This window comes from Heloderma suspectum, chromosome 7 (assembly GCF_057233095.1).
Source record: "Heloderma suspectum isolate Gila_16-S chromosome 7, 16-S_ref, whole genome shotgun sequence".
Taxonomy (NCBI): Eukaryota; Metazoa; Chordata; class Lepidosauria; order Squamata; family Helodermatidae; genus Heloderma; species Heloderma suspectum.
In genome coordinates, this window is record NC_139464.1 from 10,632,011 (window position 1) to 10,655,184 (window position 23,174).

Consider the following 23,174-nt stretch of genomic DNA (forward strand, 5'->3'; position numbering starts at 1 on the left):
CCTATAATGAAAATAACATCTTTTTTTGGTGTACTATCCAGTAGGTGCTGCAGATCCTCATAGAACTGACCTACTTCTGCTTCTTCAGCATCTGTGGTTGGGGCGTATCTTTGGATCACTGTGATGTTAAATGGCTTACCCTGAATTCGAATTGAGATCATTCTGTCATTTTTTGGATTGTATCCAAGCACTGCTTTAGCCACTTTATTATTAATTATGAAGGCTACTCCATTTCTTCTGTGGTCCTCTTGTCCACAATAGTAGATCTGGTGGTCATTTGATGTGAAGTGGCCCATTCCAGTCCATTTCAGTTCATTGACACACAAAATGTCTATCTTTAATCTTGACATCTCCCCAATAACCACATCCAATTTGCCCTGGCTCATAGATCTTACATTCCAGGTTCCTATGGTGTGTTGATCTTTAGAACATCGGATTCGTCATTCACCACCAGCACCATCGGCTGCTAGCCATCCTTTCAGCTTTGAGCTAGCTTCGTCATCACATTTGGGGCTAGTTGAACTTATCCTCTGTTCCTCTGTAATGGCGTCCCTGCATTAGCCGTGATAGGCTACGTAAGTATTTACGTAGCCTATCACGGCTATATGGAAGAAGTGAAAGGCGGCCGAAGATGCGGCCGCCATTCGCAAGTCAGCACAGATGGCAGCAGGTAGGTGCTCCATTCCAGGCCCATTTCACGGGGTGGGGGGGGGGCTTCATTCCACCACGGATTTCAGATCCGTGGCAGAATTCTCTGACATCCCTATAAAGGAGGTATCCAAAATACTGAACCCTGTCCCCAAAACAGGTTCAGCACTTTGGATAGCTCCTTTAGAGTTCTGGCTGGTCCTGACTGAAACCCAGAATGGAATCACAGCCCCACTGAAATCGAAGCCACCAGCCTCTACTAGATGTTGCTCATCGACCGTTCACACCTGGAATGAGCAGCCACCCAGGTTGCCTAGCCACAGTCGTCTTCCCTGCTGTGCAGAGATGTACTGGACGTCTACTTAAATTATACTCATTCCATCCAAATGTGCATACGTGCATATAAATGAGCATGCATGCAGATTTTCTGCAAACATGCACCCTCTTCTGCCCTCTCTTTGGGTCATGTGTTTCCTCTTCTTCAGAAATGCGTAAGGGCCTCCCAGACAGGCAAATAAACTGGGCTCTCCAATGTGGTGCCCATGGGCTCCTGTGTGCCTACAGTGACCTCTCTTGGTGCCCAGCAGTCTCCCTGCACCTCCTACTTTTATTTTATTTTATTTTATTTCTTAAGTTTTTTTTTTTTGTAATTTATAAAAAAAATTAACGGGGATGATGGTATGCTTCAAAGTGCCTGCCAGCACCATCTTTATTTGGGTTCACAAAAGTGTGTTTTGCAGCTCAGGCCCCACCTCTGCCTTTAACTTGGGTTCCTAGGCAAGTTCCCTTTCTTTTAGTCCACCATTTTGCTTTCTGGCCATGCTCACCATGGCAGCCATGTTATAAATTGGCAAACCCCACCACATGACAGCTATTTTGTGAGAGTGCCCACAACATTCTCTCAAAATTCCAAATGTGCTCACTGACCAGAAAGGTTGGGAACCCCTGCAAATAAACAAATGCAAGTTCACAGTGTTCAGAGGGCAAACGGAGCTATGCCAAACAGACACCTTCCCTCCCAAGGTGGCAGGGGACACACATAAGAAACACCATTCTTTTTAACAGGTTATTTTTTAAAGGTCTCCATCTCTTTGACTGAAGCTCCATCTGTGTCTCCTTTTCTACCTCTTCTCAGTTCCATTGTCTTACCCCCCTTTGCCTCATCCTTCCAATCCTGTCTCAAGGCTTCCTGCCCACTTGCTCCCTGGTCATCCTGGCTGGAATGGTCTGCTCCATTCTCTTTATCAAGTTGCTTCCTCCTGCTACTCAAAGATGGCATCAGCACTAGACAGTTAAGCTGGTTTGAAGCCAGTTTAGCCACCTTTGTTCCTAGGAATGGTCATTCAGTGATGGTTCTGAGAATTCTTTCTTGGTCGTCTCCTGGCCTCTCCACAGTTCTTTAGTAGGAAGCTATGATGGTTAGATGAGCTTGAAACTAGTTTAAATTTATGGTGTGAACAACCCATCCTCAAGAGCCTAGGGGTCATTGGATGACAAGTCCCATCATCCATTGCCCATGCTGGCTGGGGATTATGGGAGTTGGAGGTTGGGACCTTAGGTTAGGAAAGGCTGTTCAAGAGACCCACTTGTTTGTCCTTTCAATCCTTTCCTGAATCACTTCAACCTAGAGATCATGAAGAAAGCTTTTCATGCCCCTGGTTTCATTTTGCCTGTACCTTTGCTGCCACCTCCATGATCTTTGCTTCTCAGCCATCCATAATGTCTCCCTGTTCATTTAACACAGAGTGGAAATCCTCTGAGCAGGGACCATGTGGCATCTTTGGTATGAACATCACCTAGCACCCTGTTGGGTCCAAACATTGGATCTAGTGCCGTGCTGAAAATTTCTCCTACATTATTTTCTACTATTGTCTTTCAACTTTAATAGAAAAGAAATTGCCTTCAAAAAGAAAATTAAAGGAGAGGAAATTTCGGAGAAATTCTCATAGGTTGCATTCAGGGTTCTTTTGCTTCCTTTACTTAGGAGGTGACTGAGGAGTGTGTACGAGTGTCCTCTCTTTCATTCTACAATCATCTCTCTGCACCTGCTTTAGAGATAAGATGTCTCTGCAATCATGCCTCAGAATATAACATTTGGAAAGTCCTGGGGAAAGTGCTGTACCCTAAAGAATAATATCTAGAACTGAGCCAGCATTTCTCAGGGGACATTTTTCTCAGAAAGTCCTGAGATTTTTCTTTTGCTTACCCCACCCCCAATAAAAGGCCACTTTGCAGAATTTCCCCAGATTTTCTTCCCCATATTTTGGTGGGTTTTGTTTTCCATCTCCCCCCACCCCAGTACCCCAGAACGGTGCTAGGTATGGGGTACTGTGAAGAATGCAAAATGGGGGCCAGGCTGCCAGCACACTTGCTGCTGTTGCTGCTTGCTGTGGCTGTACCAAAAAAACCAAACCCCTTCAGGAAAAAGAAAGGCTACGCCCCTTGCCAGTGGTGAGCCCTCCCTGTGAGAAATGGTTGGAGAATTTCTCCTCCCACTGGAGAAATTTGGTGGAATTCTCTTCCCAAATTCTCTGCCCATAAATAGAGTGGAGAATTTCGAGAAGTCATTTGTGCACAGCCTAACTGGATCTCATTGTTTAATACTGATAGTAATAACTGCATTCCTTGGTGGAACTTCTGGAAGCATTTTTGGAATTGCACCTATTCCTTCTCTGGATGCTACCACAATTTTTTTATTATTATAGGTTACAGCTGATGACAGCATAATCCTCCATAGCTACAAGGTCCAGTCCACCATCACATCTCGTATGGCCAACACAATGGTCCAGAGCAAAGTGGAAAACAGTGCCAGGCATCCCCAGAACCTGGTCTTTGATGTCCAGATCCCGAAAGGGGCCTTCATTCACAACTTTACCATGTAAGTAAGAGCAGAGCTGGTCTGGGCACTTGGCACTTGCATATGTGACTGCCTAGAGCAGTGCTTATCATCGGGAAACAACAGCATCCTTTGTGCAGAAGAACATCTGAGCTCATGCTTTTTCAGCTTGCCTGGTGCACCTATGGTGATAAGCCAGCATGGTAGACTTGGTAAGAGGCAATCATTCTATTTTTATTTTGATGGAGGAGATGTGGAGAGCAGGAGAGAGAGAGAGAGTGAGAGAGCGCAGAAAGATGAAGAATCAGATTAATGTGGTCATACCTCCCTGCAGTGAACAGAAAGATCTCTTTTGGGGAATAGGGTTTGTTTCCACTCCATTGCTTCCTTTCTGGATCTAGCAGCGTTATTTTCTCAAACCAAAAGGAGTGCTTTCAGCAGTCAGCCCACCGGCTTCAACTCAGCCTGCAGTTATGGAAGTGTTGCTCATTAAATATTTTTTTTAAAGGCTCAACTGGGCAGAAATTGCAACCCGTTGTGGATTGTTTTATCCCTGTATTTGCTAGAGCTTCTATGTCTGCTGGAACCTGAGCAATCTTGCGAGAGTGTTATCCCTGTGTCTGCTGGAGTTATTGTACTTGTTGGAATTTCAGTCAATTAATACGTGCATTGACCTTGTGTTTGCTAGAGTTTCAGCTACCTGTTTAGCATAGTATTCTCTGGAGCTTTAGCCAATCCTATACACACTTACTTGGGAGTAACCTCCACTGAAGTTAATGGGGCTTACTTTTGAGGAGACATGCATACAATTGCACTATTCATGTCCAAGATGACCCTGTTGAAGCTGGACAGAGAGAATTTATTTTATTTATGGAATGGGATTGTGAGAATGATTAGTCAGAGAATTGTGGCGGGTTCTGTTTTTCTAGTTTCAAACCCGGACTCAAAGGGCTTTTGTGTACCCAGTGACATTTTGCCACAGTGTGACCCGCCAATGTTTTATTGTTTATTTTTATTTGTTTAAAATATTTCTAGGCTGCCTTTCAGAGCAGAAGCCCTCCCCTGTTATATCATGAACGTTTGTGGGAAATGCAGGCCCAAACCCATCTTGGGAACATGGGACTAGGTGCAGATATCTTTGGATGGCGCATTATTCCATATCTGGTCTGTGTGTGTGAGGGAGAGAGAGAGAGAGAGATTATTAGGGAAGAATGAATCTGTCAAGGTTGGTTTCTCATTTTTCCACTATTAAGTCTGGTTCATCTCAAACTTTGAAAATTCCTTAAAAAAAAAAGTTCACATGAAAATTCATAAGCATTTTTGTGCACATTTCTCCTAATTTTGCCTAATATACACAATTTTTGCAAACAGTTTTCCTAATATTTCTGAACATTATTTCCTCTAGTATATGCATTTTATGCATTTTTATTGGAGGACTCCATTGCAAAAATCGGAGCAGTGCCAGTTTTGAAAGTTTGAGTTTGTGTTCACAGCATGGTTTGAAAGTATGAAATCAAGTAAGTTTGCATTAAAATGTGAACGGAAGAAATTTCTCCCCCACTGTGCGTGTGTCAGTCTTCTTTCAAACCACACAGGTTCTGGAGAGGTATTTCTTACTCTCAATTCTCCTTCCTCATTGTGCTGCAATGATGAACACCCCCCACCCCATTTCACTGTTCTTTTGCCCCTGCTTTTCTCCCTTGTTTGTGACTGGGTTTCTGCCCCACAGGAACGTCAACGGCATCACATTCACTAGTTCAATAAAGGAAAAATCTGCAGCCAGAAGCCAGTATGCTCAAGCCAGAGCCAAAGGCAAAGCTGCTGGAATACTGAGGTATGATGAACCTGACTCTTTGTATCAGGGGTGTTGAACCTCTTTCAGCCTGAAGACTGCATCTGATTTTAGAGAAGCTCTCGGAGGCTGCATTCCAGTGATAGGTGGAGCCAAAAGCAAAAGGGGCGGGGCTGAAAGGAAAAGGGGTGGGGTTAGAAATACCAGCAGATTGTGGCTGAAAGCTCTTGCTGCAAATAGCTAAGCTTTAGGAGAGGGATTTCAGCCTTTTAGAATGAGGAGAAAACTGCACAAAAGACCCAAGAAACCACCAAATGATTGGTGGTTGGGGGAAGTGGAGTGTGGCCAGGGAAAGGGGGTGTGGCCATCTGGGGAACCCTAGAGAGCTGGATGGAGACCCCATGAGAGCCAGCTTGGGACCATGGGCCTGTGATTTGCAACCCTGCTCTATAACCATCCTTCATCTCTTCATCATGGCAATCAGATTCTTATGGGGGATACATGGGCTCCTTCACATAGAGTATCCATCCTGCTATTGAGATTGCTCACTCACGGAAGTTTGTGGGTCCTTTTTATGATGTCATCAACCTCCAGGGCACATCCAGAGGTATTTCCTGGTTATTTTGTCTCAAAAAGATCCGGAACTAATGAACCATCTTTTTAATTCGGAATGTTACACGATTAAAACAGCCACTAGATGGAGCTGTTTCAGTGAGTTCTATGGAGCCTTGAAAATTAAAAGCTTCCCCTCTCAGCAATCACATGGTCACTGTCTGGGAGCCTGCAATAAATGCGGAAAGTCTCCAGGACAGGAGGACTGAAGGGGTTTTTCTTTAGTGTAAAGGCAGCCCAAATGTAAAGAAATTCATTCATCCATTTATTACGTTTCTATACCGCCCAATAGCCAAAGCTCTCCAAGTGGTTTACAAAGAATAAAAACCTTAAAAATACAGTATTATGCATGATAGTTTCGCTACAAATGTATAAACAGAGCAGGCACACATACACACATGAAGACTTAGATGCATGCTATGGATGCATTTAGCACAATGGATATTTTGACTCTAATGCATTCAGTTCATGGTCTTAATCTGTCCTTTGCCCCCAGTCTTTAAAACCCCAGTGCCCACTTCAGAAGGATTAAATAAAATAATGTCATGGCAATTGTATTAAGGGCTGCAGAACGTTATGAGCCATTTGGTATTCCCCCCTCCCCCGTCCTGCCAAAATGCCACCCAGTTTCCTGGTGGCACCAGTTTCCTGGTGGCATATTTTGATGGTGCATTAAGGTGTCGTGTTTGTTTGTTTTGTTCTTGTCACTTTGCGTGTTGCACGGAATTCAGGAGCAATGCCCTTGACATGGAGAACTTCAACGCTGAACTCAATGTCCCAGGAGGAACCAAAGTTCAGTTTGAAATCCATTACCAAGAGTTGATCCGGAGAAAATTGTCAACTTACGAACATATCATCCCTCTGCATCCGGGCAGGCTGGCCAAACAGTTGGAGGTAAAGAAAAATAAAAGGCTGGAGCAGTGGCTATGAAGCAATATTTGCTGGAAATCTTTCCCAGCCCTGCCATGTGCGTTCCTTTTATTTGGAGATCCTGGGAATGAAACTGGTACCTTCTGCATACGGCACATGCGCTTTACCCCTTTCTTTCGTTCTTCCCCCAACAGCCTCCCTCTAGCATGCTTTGGAAAGAGGCTCCCCAGAGATGGCTTGTGGGGGGCAGGGGGAGAGAGAGAGAGAGAGAGATCTCCATTACTGGACTGATGTATGTACTGATTGTCATCCCCTCTGTATTGCACTGCTTATAGGTCAATGTTCGAATCGTTGAGCCTCAGGGCATTAGCTTTGTCCATGTTCCCAACGCGCTTGGTGACCCATTTGCAGAGATTGCTACCATCTCCAGAGCAGAGAAAAAGGTAATGCTGGGCAAAGCCGTCAGTCCTGTGGGAATAGCATCCATCTCTTCCTGAGTGATTGCAAGCAGGTTTTAATTTTAGTTGGGGCTCACTTCAGTCTCAACCCTCTGGTCCGAGGCTGTATATAGTTTGGGATGTTTGAGAAATTCCGTGTGTGTGAATTTCAATACAAACTGGACTGATCAACAGCTCCCAGACTAATGTGCAGATTGAACGTAGGTGTCCTTCAGATTTCACATTTCTCTGAATTTTCTGATGCCATTCTTGGCTCAAAAATAATTTAAAAAAAACATAGAAAATGTAAGTAAAGTTGTGTGTTTTGAGCAAAAATGCATCTTCCAGAAATGCATATTTTGAGAGAAAATGCATTCAGAACCATGTTTTTAAATGTGCATTTTTCATGCAGATGCTTTCTTAAAAGTGCAGAAATGGAATGCAACAGACTTATGAATGAATACAGGTGAAAGCGACACAGACAGGAAGTATAATGATGCAAATATAGTACAACCAAACCTGATTAGTGCTTGGATAGGAGATTGCCTCACTCCAGTCAAGATACATGTAACCTGTTTGTGTAAGCTTCAGACAGCCCATACCATACTGTATACTGTACCTGTGGGTTACCCTATTGTTCCCCTGTGAAGCAGATAGCAATTTTTGAGGGGAGACATTTTAATCAGTAAAACACCACAGGAAAAATGGTCAACCCTTCTTCTCCAGCACCATCGTCCCATCTAATGTCTGGTTCTTATTGGATTTCTAAAAAACATCCACACCAGAGATCCAGTGACTGATCTCTTGACATTGTGTCTAGATTGTCTGTGATGGTAGGACTCTACTTTGGTGCATAAAGGTTGATGAAAATCCCTTTTTTCCTTCTGGCTTACCAAAAGAGAATCTGTGGTTTGCAACAGGAAAACAAGACAGAGATGGAAGAGAGTCTAGGTTGGAGTTCCTGGAGGTGATGGAGACAGGAAGGAGGAGGAGAGACAGGAGGAGAGACAGGAGGAAGTGGAACAAGGGGTAAGGGCACAGTCCTTTTGATTGCGCCCTCAATTATCAGAAGCCCCCGTACTTAGAGGCTTCTGATCATCCAGTGTAGGGTAGGAGGAGTGGTGGAGGCGATCTTTGCCTCCCCATTCTCCCACTCTGCATTTTTTTGCTAGATGGACTTTTTTGCCTGTCTAGCAATGGCACTTCAGAGGGAGAGGGAAGGATGCTGGGGAGGCCTCAAGATAGTTTGTATCCTGGCCTCTCCAGTCTCCTCCCCTCCCCACCCACAGAATCGCCTCCTTTCTCCCTCTCCAAGGTTGCTTTTCTGACCTCACAGGCCAGCCGGCACAGTTTTTCCCACACCAGCTGCAAGGGAGCAGGGGAGGGGTGGTGGGTCTCCCCATTCTGAGGTCGGAGCACTGTCTCTGACCTTGGAGGGGGAAATTCGCATTCTCATATGGCCCCTCTCTCATATGGCCCCTCAGACAACGTCTAGGGGCTAAGGGATTGCTCCGTAGGAGGAGGTTTAGGAAATGGATTTCAAGAACAATGTGAAAGAGGAAAAGGTGGGCACCCAGTGAACAGAGAAGGCATGGCTGTTCATTTTAGGCATGCCATTTCAGATCATGGGGGCAGATTCTAAGGGAGAGATTCAGCAAAGCCTAAATGCCTGCTCTCGGATACATGCAATCCTCTCAAAGAATAAAGTTTGGAGTGTAAGGAGGAAGGAGGTTCTCCTATAACTGATCAAAGTATAATGGAGCATTAAAACAGACTTTTCAGAAGTTTTCACAGTTAACGCTAACAGCACCTTTAAGGGCTAAATGTGATGACCCCATTCACACCATTAGCAATTGTATTAATTGGTTTTTTCATCTTCTTATTTATTATTATTACTAATAATAATTAATAATAATAAAAATGAAAATAGAAAGTGTGGACTTTGGTGGGGGAGGTGTAGGGATGCTTTAACCCCTTGCCCTCTGCACTGCTATTTACAGTGGAAGGACAAACTCCTCTGACACTTTCCTTCCGATGCAAATAGCTGGTGCTGAGGGACCAATCCAGATTGGGACCACAGTGCGGGAGGAGGCAAAGAGTTAAAGCCCCCCACCCCTCACCACCAAAGCCCCAATCTTGATCATCCCCTTCCCTGGGCCTGCTAATGCTGTTTACCTTTTAGAGGACCACACAGTATGCACGGCTGCTAATTGGATGAATGGCGCTGCGTTACACTGCCCTGGGAATATAATTGGAGGGCAGCCAGAACATTCTTACAATTTAACCAGTCAATTAATGAATTAATGAATTAAGGTCTGTGTCACTTCCAGGTGTTTTTAATGCTGGACCAAAGGAGGAAGAGCGCTGTTTTTAGAATTGCCTGGCCAGTGCGGGTGTTGCATTCCAGTTTCGGCCGTGATAAGGGCAAAGAGCGGCACCCAAGGTCAGCACTGCTTGTGGGGAAAATGCCTCACTTGTGCTGTTCTCTCCTCCCTTCAAGGCGCACGTCTCCTTCAAACCCACAGTAGCCCAGCAACGCAAGTGCCCCACCTGCTCCTCGACAGCGGTCGAAGGCAATTTCGTGGTGACATACGATGTCAACAGAGACAGCAAAGCTGGTGAACTGGAGGTACGTTGGCTGTCCAAAGCAAGGTGGGTGAGGGAGAAGGGGGCAAGAAGGAACTGGCACAAGAAAGAGGGCAAAGTGATGCTTGGCCAAGGGCACTGGAGGCAATGCCGATAATTCAGGGCAGTCAGAAGGGGATGGGGTGCAGAAGTTCTTTCAGCCCAAGGGCCAAAGTCCATTTCAGAGAAGCTCTTCAGCACCTGCATCCACAAGAACATCAGGAGAGCCCTGCTGGATCACACCAAGGGTCCATCTAGTCCAGCATTCTGTTCACACAGTGGCCAACCAGCTGCCTACGGGGAACCCACAAGCAGGACACAAGTGCAACAGCACCCTCCCACCCATGTTCCCCAGCAACTGGTATACATAGGCTCACTGCCCCTGGTACTGGAGATAGCACATAGCCATCAGGACTAGTAGCCATTGATAGCCTTTTCCTCCAGGAATTTGTCCAACTCCTTTTCAAAGCCATCCAAATGGCTGGCCATCACTGCTTCCTGTGGTAGTGAATTCCACAGTTTAACTCTGCACTGTGTGGAGAAGCCCTCCCTTTTATCTGTCCTGAATCTCCCACCATTCAGCTTCATAGGATGACCCCTTTGGGTTCTAGTATTTTGAGAGAGGGAGAAAAATGTCTCTCTATCCACATTCTCCACGCCATAAAATATTGTACACCTCTATCACATCTCCCCTTACACTCCTTCCAGTGATGGGTGGGGCCAAAGACAAAAGGATGGATCAAAGTAACAAAAATACCAACATACTTTATCTCAAAGTTCTTACTACCAATCACTATGCCCTAGGAGAGCATTTCAGCCTAAGGATGGATATTGGGACTCACTGGGAAGCACTAACAATACCTTCCAGTGAAACTTGATTGCATGATGGGCTTTTTAAAGTCAACTGCTGCATAGAGCCCCTGAACCTGATTAGGACCTTGACGTGGGCGGTGGGGCTTATCCCTCTGTCCCCTGCTGTGGTCCTGAGCTAGATGGCCCCCCTCAATACCTGCGATTTACTTTTTAAAGTCCGATCACAATTGCGTGATTGGGTTCCTGCCTAGTTTGGCCCTAAGTGTGTTGGGGATAGAAGCCTTAATTCTAGTCATAATTGCTTATGACTCAGGTTTCATGAGCCGTGAAGGCCAAACCTGGCTGTATGCAAAGTATTGTACCATTTCTGAAATTTCGTTGTTGTCGTTGTCGTCGTCGTCGTCATCTCCTCTGCTTTATGGAACCTTTTCCAGGAAATGAAACATCTTGGTTTTTAATTTTATTTTGCAGATCTTCAACGGTTATTTTATCCACTACTTTGCTCCTGAAAATTTGGATCCTCTCCCGAAAAACATCCTCTTTGTTATTGATGTTAGCGGCTCGATGTGGGGGTTGAAAATGAGACAGGTAAAAGGGAGTGGCAAAATGGTGTCCAGTGCAGATATGAGGCTGTTTGGGGTTGTTGTTTTTTAGACCGGAGGTTACCCATTGGATTCTGGGTAGGAAAGCAATTCCCACTCTTCTCAACAGTGGGTTTTCCTAATGGTCTCTGAAAGGTAACCACAATATGGGAAGGATAAGCATCAGGTGGGGATTTGTGGACTGCACCGTGTGACAGAATAATGGACTCTGGGATATGATGAGGCAGGGGGGCACAGCTAAGACCGTAGAGGGGTTGAATGCATCTTGTGGGCAACATATTTGAAGAAAAACCAATGGGGCTTGCAGCACAATCCTGTGCTTGTCTACTCAGAAGTAAGCCCTGTTGAATTCGATGAGCCTTACTCCCAGAAAAGTGGATCTAGGATTTGCAGCTTTAACCTTCTTATTTATTAGGACTGGGGTGGGGAACTTGCAGTCCTCCAACTGTTGCTGGACTACTACTGCCATCAGCCACAGCCAGCATGGTCAATGAACAAGGCTGATGGGAGTTGTAGTCCAGCAGCAGTTGGAGGGTCAAAAGAAGGAAGTACATGTAGGCAGGGAAGGGTCATAGCTCAGTGATAGAGCACCTGCTTGGCCCAGGTTCAATTCCAGGCATCTCTAGGGAAAGACTCCACCCAATGTTGAGCTAGAGAGACTGAGAGTTGGCAGAAAGAAATGCATGGTGAGTTGGCTGGAGGCCACAGGGCTACAAAGTGAGGCCTTGGCTTAATTTCAAAAGCCCTCTACATGCAATCAGCTGAGACCTCTGGCAAGAACCATCTGTCCCTTACCTGGTAGGCCACTGGGTGGGAAGGAAGAGGTAGAGAGAGAGACAAGGAGGTGGCAGAAAGAGAAAGAAAAGGAGGCAGCAGAAAGAGAAAAGGGGTGACCCTCCCACTTTTGCCTCTGGCTTTGCCCACTGGTGGCTTCAGCTCTGCCCACTGCCAACATGCAACCTCCAACAGATTAGCCACGAGGGAATGCCGCCCTCAACAGAAAAATGGTTGCCAATGCCAACCCCTGGCTTATACCATAAGCAACAAAGAGTCCTGTAACTCCTGTTAGACTTTAAAGCAGGAGTGTTGAACCTCTTTCAGACAGAGGGCCAAAATCAATTTTGGAGAAGCTCTCAGGGGCCTCATTCCAGTGGTGTGTGTGGCCAAAGGTCAAAACACCAAAAATACCAGTTCTGTTTTAGTGTAAAGCTTTTGCTGCCTAAGCTTTAGGAGAGGCATTTCATCTATTAGAATGCGGAAAACACTGCACAAAAGCACATTTCCCCAAACCATCAGTGGTTGGGGGGAAGGGGGCATGGCCAGAGGAACGGGCATGGCTAGAGGAAGGGGCATGGCCATCTGGGAAACCCCAGAAGGCTGAATTGGGGTCCCAGGTAGGCTGAATTTGGCCCCCAGGCCTGAGTTTCTGTATCTCTGCTTTAAAGACTAAAAAAGCAATTCCATACATGTTTACTTGGACGTAAGTCCCACTTTCTTCAATGGAATTTCCTCCCTAGTAAGGGTTTAGGATTGCAGCCTTAAAAAAAGACAAGAAAAAAGGACGATAACATAAGCTTTCAGAGCATACATCAGAAACCTGGTCCCCTATTGTCCGACAGCTTCTCTGGAATGTGTTTATATTTCAGGGATACAGCTAAGTGCGGACGGTGTCTGCTCCCCCAGTGTTAATTCCTATGGAATTTCATAAACCCCGATACCGTACTCATGCATTTTTCCCTTCCATTAAAAACCTCTTAGAGGCCTGAATATCTAAACAATTCTGCAAAGTTAACCACTTGGCTTAACGGTTGCGTCAAGATAAGTAGCTACCACAATGTTAAATGAGAGTTTTCCCTATGTTGGGTTGTTGAGACTGCGATACCTTGGGTGTGCAGTGCTTCATTTATCCACCGTTCACGTTAACTAAGTCAGATTGATCCCATTGCTATTTTCTGTGTAACCCTAAATTAAGACAAAGAGGAACCACCCATAATGTAGGAGTATCCTTGGAGTAGGAACTAGCACAGGTTGGAGGGAAATTCTACATATATTTTTGTTTCTCCATTGGGATCAGTCATAGGCACTGGCCTTATACCAGTCAAACCATTGTTCCATCTAGCTCAGGAGTGGGAAAGTTTTTTGTGGACCGTTTTTCTAACTTCCCTGAATTTTGTGAAAATTTCATTATAGAAAAATATGCAAAATAAAAAACCTGGTAAAAAATGTGCATTTCCCCATAGGCTAAAGTTTGAAAATGCACATTTGGGGGGAATTTGAACTTTTTTGCATGGGCAAATTTGTGGAGATTTGGAAACAAAAAAAAATCTGATTCTGCCAATGGGCAGATGACAGAACAAAAGGCACTTAATCTGTGAAACACAGACAGAATGGATTTTATGCAATCCTTATTAAGAACTTAAAGCTAAAATATATTGGTACTTTTTTTTGTATTTTGGACTCCATCCCTTGTACTTTGGGCCCTGCCCACCACTGGAATGTGGTTCCCAAGAGCATCTCCAAAACTGAATGTGGCCCTCAGGCTGAGAGAGGTTCAGCACCCCTGCCTTATTCTCCACTTGCTATGTGCTAAATATTGTGGAGTACAACGGAGTGGTGTTTACACCGAATGGAAAGCGACTACCACAGCTCTAAGCACAACCACTCATTTTCCAGACTGTTGAAGCCATGAAGACCATTCTGGGGGATCTCCGCTCAGAGGACCAATTTTCAGTCCTCGACTTCAACCATAATGTCCGTTGCTGGAGAGATACTTTAGTGGAAGCCTCCAAAATCCAGACAGAAGCTGCTAAGAAGTACATTGAGGGAATCCATCCCAATGGAGGTGAGCATGTTTCCAGAGCCGGTGTATGGAAATGATCCTAGTGGATGGGATGTGCAACACAGCCTCATGCTTCAGGGCCTATCTGTCCTCAAGATACTGGCATGAATTTTATACTAAGCTGTCATGGCTTCCCCCAAAGGATTCTGGGAATTGTAGCATGGTGAGAGTGCTGAGAATTCACTCCCACTCTGTTGTCCTTCTGCCGGCAGGCAAAGACGGCTTTATTTAAGAAATCCTTTGGCCTGTAACTGGGTCTGTTGGGTGCTGTTTGTTTCCCCCCCCCGCCCATTTTTTAATTCTGTAATTGTTATGTTTTTATTGTATTTGAATATATTGTTTTAATCAATCTTAACTGTGCCTGTGAGCCACCCTGAGTACTATTTTTTGATAGAAAGGCAGGGTACAAATCAAATCAGTCAATAAATTCAGTGGGCGATCTTTAGCCCCACTCACAGAACTATTATTCTCTGTGGTGAATGACTATCTATTAAATCGGGATGGCTGTGAAGAACAGCCATCTGCCTCCGATTTCTATTGTTTGCACTGTTGGCATACGAGCAGATCCATGAGCAATTCTTGCACAGGATATTCCTGCTAATAATGCAACATCATCCTGGACTGGCCCTTATAAAGATTTTACAGCATGATCCAGCCAAAGTGAAGGGCTTGTAAATCCCATTGAATTTAAGCCTGTGCTTAACTCTCCCATCAATTTCAGTGGCAGAATGCAGGGGGCGAGGCACATCCTTAAATTAAATTAAAGGCACTTGATTCCTGCATTCTTATACGTTCTTCTCCTTATCTCTTTTATTCCTTGTCCTTTTTTAATTTTTAACTTCATTAAACATCCCCCAAAAAATTCAAGAGGGGGAAAAACATAAATACAAATATCAACTTCAATGCATTACAGGTATTAGTTGACAGTATAATCTAAAATGAACAAAGACTATAAATCCAGGATCTGCTATATTAATGTATCTAGTATATTAATGTATGAATAAAAAAGAAAAAGAGAATGAAAAAAAGAAAAAGAAAAAATTGATCTATCATCTATCTATTTGCAATGCAAACAACTCAGTGAAATTAGACCAGATTGAAAGTTCTCTTCCTTGTCTCTCTGCCAAAAAAAGTACCAGTTTAAGCGTCATTAAAGAACACAGTATTCTACTGCTGTAAAATCAGGAATGGATTTGTCCTTCCAATAATATATAATAATTCCCTTGGCCACACCCTGTGCTGAAAGCGTCCATATCTCTTGATGTGAGGATAGGTTTCTGCATACTAGGGCTATAGTGGGGGAAACTGTGGGGAACCAGAAGGGAATGAGAACCACCCCTACCCAAAGGATGAGGCTGGTGGTCAATGTAAGAGAACATATTTGACTCTAACGATCAGCTATTGTTGTAGAATCATATTAACATTCCTGTGAACGTCAGACCAACAAGGAACATTTTAGGACAAGCCCAGACCATAAAGTTGTCCTTTTCTGATTTTTAACAGGAACAAATATCAATGATGCTCTTCTCCGAGCAATCTTTATTTTAAATGAAGCCAACAAACTGGGAATGCTGGATCCAAGCTCTGTATCCATGATTGTCCTGGTGTCAGATGGAGACCCTACTGTTGGTAAGAATTCTGCATCATTAAAGCCAAAGGGGAGAAAATAGCATTGCAAGAAACTAGCAAGAAATAGCAGCTTGAATTATGTTTGTTTTTCCCCTGAAAATCTGTAATGGGACAGCCCAGGAAGAATTCAACCCTCTCCTCCCTTTCTATTCCCATCAGGAGAACTTAAGCTTCCCACAATTCAGAAAAATGTGAAGAAGAATATTCAGGATGACATCTCTTTGTTCTGCCTTGGTATTGGATTTGATGTGGATTATGATTTTCTGAAGAGACTGGCTCATGAAAACAATGGCATGGCACAACGGATTTTTGGAAACCAGGAAACCTCTTCTCAGATGAAGGTGAATTTCCACTCACTCTTTCATTTAACCATGTAAAATTACAGAAAATGCCAAAAGAAAGAAAGAAAGAAAGAAAATACATTATTGCAAAATAAATATTCAGCAATTGCATTTTTCAGACCATAGGTACATCCCAGCTCTTTCCATAAAGAGGAAGACATTTATTTTGAAATGTCATTGGTGGAGATGAAGGAATCTGTCAATGATAGTTTCTCTCAGTTTCTCATTTTTCCACTAGGTTCAGTTTACCTCAAATGTTGAGAATTTTTTTAAAAAAAAATTGCATGGAAATATGTATGCATTTTTATATGTAATTTTGTCTAATATACACTTTTTGCAAGCGATTTTCCTAACATAATGCATTTTTAACATTATTTCTCCTCATATACACATTTTTGTATGTATTTTTGGATTGGAGAACTCCATTACAAAATTCAGAAAAGTGTGAATTTTGAAGGATAACTGAGTTTTGCTTCACATATTGGTTCAAAAGTGCAAAATTGGGTACATTTGCATTTAAATACAAACTGAAAAATGTCTCCCCAACCCTGAACCATTCGTTCTTGTAACTTTCTCCATTATAATCTAAACCAGTTTAATAGTTGGAGCGGTAGCTTCCTTCCTCCTTTTGGCTATACTCATTTTTGCTGCTACTAACATAAGCTGAACCATCGTGTAAAGTTCATATCCCACATTATCTGGAATATAGCCCAGTTAACAGCATTTCAGTTGCATCTGATAGAGAATGCCCTCTCATGAAGCTCATTATAAGAAGAACTTCAGACCAAAAATGTCTCGACACGGGACATCTTCACACGTGAAGGTATGTCCAATTTCGGCGGAGTATAGATGTGGCAACATTACTGTGAGGTGAACTTTTGGGATTTGTGGCCGATCTTACGAATGTTCTGACATGTACACCTGTTTTGAAATCATGGTTTACTGCTACCTAGAACAACCTTCAAACTGTGGGTTGATCCAGGAGGCAGCCTGCTGAAATTTCATACTCCTCACACCCTACCGTCAGTTTCCTACTTTTGTTACGAGTGTGCTGCTATTCCGAAGAAAACAACCTCCAGATATATCCAACCTAGACAAGCATCTCATGCATGGCACAAGTTGCTCTTAAAACCAAGCTGTCCTCACGTCAATGCCTCTTTGGAATTTGCAGAAATTCTACAACCAGGTCTCCACCCCACTGCTCAAGAAACTGGAGTTCAACTACCCCCAGGGACTGGTGTCTGACGTCACCCACAACAGCTTCCAGAACTATTTTGGAGGGTCAGAGATTGTGGTTGCAGGAAAAGTTGACACCGAAAATGCGCAACACTTGCAGAGTGTGATCACAGCCACTGCCGTGAGTACACAAGTTTGCCCACATCTCTCTTCCCAACCGTGGGTATATTTATGCAATGGTTGTGGCTTTCTCAGGCCCCTTATGGAGAAACTGTGGATCCTCCACTGGCAAGCCAATCTTCCAGAGATTCTCCCATAATCCACTGGCCTCTGCCATCTCCCCCTCTATCTGCTTTAAATTCTGCAGGGAATCCCAAGATCTAGAGCCCAATCTTACAGTCATTTTTCACATCGTAGATCAATACAGCATGTATTTATAGTTCATGTGTGGTGAGCATTTCTTCTTCACAGGTCTCCACATGGTGAGATCTAGAACAGCCTTCCCCAACCTGGGTTCCTTCAGATGTTTGGGAAAACAACTCCCATCAGTCTCAGCTAGTATGGGTCAGGGCCAGAAAGGATGGGAGTTGTAGGCCAGAACAGCTGGGAGGAGTCAGGTTGGAGAAGGCTGCTCTAAATATCTACCTGAAGCTTACCTGGTATATTATTATTATTATTATTATTATTATTATTATTATTATTATTATTATTATTAATTTATACCCTGCCTTTAGACACAAGGCGGCTTACAAACATTTAAACATATGAAAATATACATAAGTTAAGATACAATTAAACAACAGTACAATTAAAATTATATTAAAAACATTAAAACAGCATTTTAAAACAGCATTTTAGCAACTTACCCCCAGGTTCCAACTATGTCCCAAAGGCCTGCTGGAATAAGAATGTTTTAGCCTGCCTCTGGAAACACATCAAGGAGGGAGCCATCCTAGCATCCCTGGGAAGGGTGTTCCACAGCTGTGGGGCAACCACTGAGAAGGCCCTCTCTTGAGTTCCCACCAAACATGACTGCGGCAGTGGTGGGACTGAGAGAAGAGCCTCCCCAGAGCATCTCAGGACATGGGCAGGTTCATAAGGGAGGATACGGTCTTTCAGATAACCTGGACCAAAGCCGTATAGGACTTTATAGGTCATAGCCAGCACTTTGAATTGTGCCCGGAAACAGACTGGAAGCCAGTGAAGCTATTCTAACGAGGGAGTTGTATGCTCCCTGTAGCCAGCCCCAGTCAACAGTCTGGCAACTTTGGACTTCTAAATCTCAGAAGTCAACATGTAAGGTCAGTTTGAGTCAGGAGACCCTGAATAACAGGGGTCTCTTTTCTTCACTTGCAACTTCCTTCAGACTCTGATGGGATCATGTAAATAATAATAATAAAAAAAACAGTTGAAGGGCTGGGTAACAGATGACTTAAATTATTCCTACGAATGTGTTTCATTGTGAACAATAATAAACTGTCTTCTGTGCAGATTTATTTGGACTTTTAGCCAACCTACTCTTTAAGGCTGAGGGTCAGTCACCATGTAAAACACAGACAATAATTGTCCAATTAAAAACTTTGGTAAATCAAACACATGATAAAACCGAATTCCAAGATAATGACTTAACCCTGAGTACCAAAAGCCACCACAGGAAGCTTTAAAACAGTTTACAAAAGAGGCTCAGAGTGACTATGGTGACTCTCCAAGAGACAGGGGCCCTATAAGTGTGGGGAAGCTATCACGGTACACCTCTACCTGTCCTTGTTCTGGCCAGGCACATGGCCGAGACAATCATTGCAGCAGATCTTAAGACAAGCTCACCATACCTGGTGCCTTCCAGATGTGTTGAACTACAGCTCCCATCCTTTCCAGCCAGCATGATGGGAGATGTAGTCAAATAAATCTGGAGGGCACCAAGTTGGAGAAGGCTGTCCTAAGCACCTGGTTTGAATGTGCTCACTTGTACATTTGTATCTCTCTGGCTTCTCTTCACTATTTAGTCCAACGCACAATTAGTCTTGGAGACTCTCGAAGATGTCGAGGGACTGGATGAATTCCTGAACAAAGATAAGCACGCAGACCCCAAATTCACTGAAAAGTTATGGGCCTACATTACCATCAACCAACTTATGGCTGAGAGGTGAGAAGGAAAGTATCCACTGGATTTCTTAGAGTTGGAGTGGGCAACTTGCACCCCCCTAGGTATTTTGGCCTACAACTCCCATCATCTGTCACTACCGGCTATGCCGGCTAGGGCTGATGGGAGTTGTAGGCCAAAGCATCTGGACGGCCACAAGTCTTGGAGCTTGTCCAAGACCCCTGTCTTGGGGCCTTCCTAGAAGAGAGACGCAGAATGTTTATTATTCTTAGCAATAAAGTAGTGCTTGCTGGAATCCAACCCTGGTTGGTTCCCAGCTGATGGCTGGGCATTATAGGAGCTGAACTCCAAGACAGCGGTCAGGAACCAGGTTGAGGAAGGCGGCGCTATGGGTTCTGTGGGGTGGGGTATAGCTACAGTGGTTAAGAACATGTTGAGGGGTTTCACCTGTTTCCTTTTGAATATACCATACAGGGAATATATGTGGGGGGCAGGGGGGGACACCTGTAATCAGTTGCCACCACCTAATGAAAAACTCCACCCAGCACAAAATCAGAGAGGGAAGAGGCCTCAGTTAAGAAGTGTGGGTGTGCTTCACCCTCAGTCATCAGGGCTGGCCCTGACATTAGGCAGAGTGAGGCAACCACCTCAGGTGGTAGATGCTAGGGGGCAGCTGTGGCAGCCTCCCGGCTGTTCCTCCTGAACTCCCTGCTGTTCCGCTCTTCTGGAGGACAGAATTGCGTGTGCCACATAAACCTGTCCTCAGCCCCCTAAACTAGCCTACTGCCTCAGGACAGGAGTTGTGGAGGACACTGTCCTATTGCCAGAGTTGAATTAAGGGTCAGCTGCCATTCCAACTGGGTTCTGTATGTGGGATGGGAAGGGGGCACTGTCTTGTCCTTCACCTCAGTCAGCAAAATGTCTTGGACCAGCCATGTCCACCATTTTGTATTGACCTAGAAGAGGGCTCCAATTGACATCAGCCTTATCATCCCTTTAGACTTACCTACCCAGCCTTCATCCAAGACAGCACTCAGGGCCAAAACAAATGTTACTTTGAATCTGCATCTACCAGTCTCCAGGCTTCTGTGCCTACTCTAGAGTAAAGAATGTGATGGGGGAATGTAGCTGTTTTGGCCCTCAGTCTCCTTCACAATTAACTCAGTTCTGGAAGGTTGGGAACTGGAACTCAGACAATGCTTGCTGGGTCTTAATGCCTTACAGTAGGGGAAGGCAACCTAGTGGCCTCCAGATGTTTTGGGCTCTAACTTCCATAAACCCCATCCAGCATGACCCCGGGTCAGGGATTATGGGAGTTGTAGTCCAAAACATCTGGAAGGCACCAGGTTGCCTTCTCCTGCCTTACAGTGTCCTCTACCCCACCCTGCTCCACTGTTTCTCCTTTCCCAAATCCTCCCAGGTGGGGGAGGTCCCCCATATCACATCATATAAATATGATAAAATCAAAATATATTTCTGGTGTTCAGCCTTTAACAGCTGATATTTTTTACACCACATAGAAACTTGGCCCCTACTGCTGCCCTGAAAAGGAACATCACAAAGACCATCTTACAGATGTCCCTGGACCATCACATTGTGACCCCCTACACAGCTCTGCTGATCGAGAGCCCAAATGGAGATGAGCTGATGTTGGCTGACTCACCCCAAGACCGCAAGAGGCCCTGCTGCCCAGGTCAGTCCCCTTCACTGTCTCTGACCAGTGGTCTTATAGGCCCCTTCCAACCCTACTATTCTGTGATTCTATGACCATGGTTCCCAGGCATCCGTCAGGGTGAGATATAGTGCCACCTGGCCCCATTCCAACTACATTCCTTTTCTTCCCAAACAGGCACTTTAACCATCGGCCAGCCAAAGCCTGACAGTTCCATTCCGTCTTGGGCCAAACCCAAAGCAAAGACAAAGGATCCGTTATCTCTCATCATGAGTCCAACTGCAGCAGCCGTACATGAGGGTAAGAGAAGCTGGATTGCTATTTTACACTTGCTTGCTCTTTCTTGTGATGGGGAAGAGAATTTAAAATCCAAGGACAGGGAAAGGTTGTTGTTGTTGTTAGGAGGAGGAGGAGGAGTATTTACAATGTTTAGTCTAATAATCAGTTAGATTAATTGCTTTAAAAACATTCTGATAAACTAACAATGCAATACTATAATGCAATCCTATGGAATAGGAGTATAGGCTCACCATAGTGTAACAAAGTAGATGTATGTAACTGAAATAATTGCATGCTCTTCCTCTGTTTACTCTGTCTCCATTCGTCTATCCCTCTTCTGTTGTCTCCTTTCTCTTGTTATCTAGAATGTAAGCCCCTTGAGGTGGGGGCCTGCCACATACATGGGTGTAATAATAATAATAATAATAATAATTTTAAAAACGACTACTACTATTCCCTCTAGTAGCAAAGCCAAGTGGTGAGTGCTGATAGGATTGTAGTCAAAATAATAATAATAGTAATAATAATAATGACAACAACAACAATAATAAATAGTACGATTATTAGTCCCTCTGGTAGCAAAGACAAGTAGTGAGTGCTGATGGGATTGTAGTCTAAATGTGGCCACTCAAAAACGAGACGGAGGTGTCTGCATGCTCAGGGGAACCCCGCGGTTTGCAGAACGTTAAAAGAAAGCTTGCAGCGGGGAGGCACGCTCCCAATAAAACAGCCCATCGAGTACGTAAGCATCCTCAGTAGCCACAGAATGCTGACTGTCAGCTGGAAAAGAAAAACAGAAAACTGGGGTACGGTGTGGAATGGAGTATCACGGAGGAGGATATGACTGTTGGCTGGCTGAAACGCTGAAGAGAGCAGTCATGTTAGGAGACAAGGATATGCTTGGTATTATTAGTAATATGGGACGTCCTGGGGTGCAGTGTGGACTCTGTGCACAGAGATGATTGCGCCTCCTCCATGGAGGCCCTACTGATGGAGGCTCAGCTGCCCAGCATCATGGGTGCTGTGTGGATCTTCACCCCACTTCAACATGTTCCCCTGGTGTGGTAAATTAGTTTCCCTGTCACCACAGGAATGAATGGCAGCCATTAACTCATGTGAGAGTAAATCAAGGATACACGGGGCTGAGGGTCAAAATCTGTCTCTGGTGATCTCACTGGGTTCACCTCTGAACACAGTTCCAAAGTGCAGCCAGCCCATTTCGGCCCTGTTCAGTTCCTTGGCCGTGTTAGAGCCGAAGGGATACAGGATCTACTAGTAGCCTTCTGGGTGGTTAGCGGTAGATCCCCAGGGGTTTCTGGCTCCAATACTTTAACACGAGCAAGTAAAATGGCAAGGGAAAAAAAATCTCCCGTGGCTGGTCTTGTGCTAATTGCTCACCTCTCAGTCTTGGGGCTTCTTCACATGCAGCGGATATCGTGAGATCAGGATTAGTTGCTCACAGGAGTTTGCGGGTCTTTGAAACGACGCCATCAACATCCAGGGCGCCTCCTGCAGTTTGTGAGATTTATCCTGCAATTGAAAAGCACGGAGAAAGTCCAACGGAAAAGCACAGAAAGGGCCTCTCTTTCCGATCTTAAAGCGTGGTCAGGCTGATATGGGTGTAGGCGGTCCTTCAAGTAACTTGGTCCCAAAACATTGAAGGCTTTAAAGGTCAAAACCAGCACTTTGAATTGGGCTCAGAAACACGCTGGTAACCAGTGCAGCTGGCGCAGTATAGGTGTTATGTGATCGAATCGCCTCGCCCCCACCAACACTCAGGCGGCCGCATTCTGCACAAGCCGGAGTTTCTGAACCGTCTTCAAAGGCAGCCCCACGTATAGTGCATTACAGTAGTCCAGCCTGGACTTGACTTGTGCGTGGACAACTGAGGCAAGGTCCATC

General features: G+C 44.6%; 1 protein-coding gene across 2 annotated transcripts in view; it reads left to right on the forward strand.

Annotated features, from left to right (window-relative positions):
* ITIH2 (inter-alpha-trypsin inhibitor heavy chain 2) overlaps positions 1–23,174 on the forward strand; it is a 53,351-nt gene that overhangs the window by 10,995 nt on the left and 19,182 nt on the right. For both annotated transcript variants that reach the window (XM_084809075.1, XM_084809077.1), the window contains exons 4-16: positions 3,354–3,526; positions 5,214–5,318; positions 6,620–6,782; positions 7,094–7,201; positions 9,696–9,824; positions 11,105–11,221; positions 13,909–14,077; positions 15,578–15,703; positions 15,863–16,044; positions 17,216–17,401; positions 19,224–19,363; positions 20,842–21,014; positions 21,171–21,293. In XM_084809075.1, the coding sequence (XP_084665201.1) occupies positions 3,354–3,526; positions 5,214–5,318; positions 6,620–6,782; positions 7,094–7,201; positions 9,696–9,824; positions 11,105–11,221; positions 13,909–14,077; positions 15,578–15,703; positions 15,863–16,044; positions 17,216–17,401; positions 19,224–19,363; positions 20,842–21,014; positions 21,171–21,293 (1,894 nt within the window). The remainder of the gene's footprint in view (positions 1–3,353; positions 3,527–5,213; positions 5,319–6,619; positions 6,783–7,093; positions 7,202–9,695; positions 9,825–11,104; positions 11,222–13,908; positions 14,078–15,577; positions 15,704–15,862; positions 16,045–17,215; positions 17,402–19,223; positions 19,364–20,841; positions 21,015–21,170; positions 21,294–23,174) is intronic.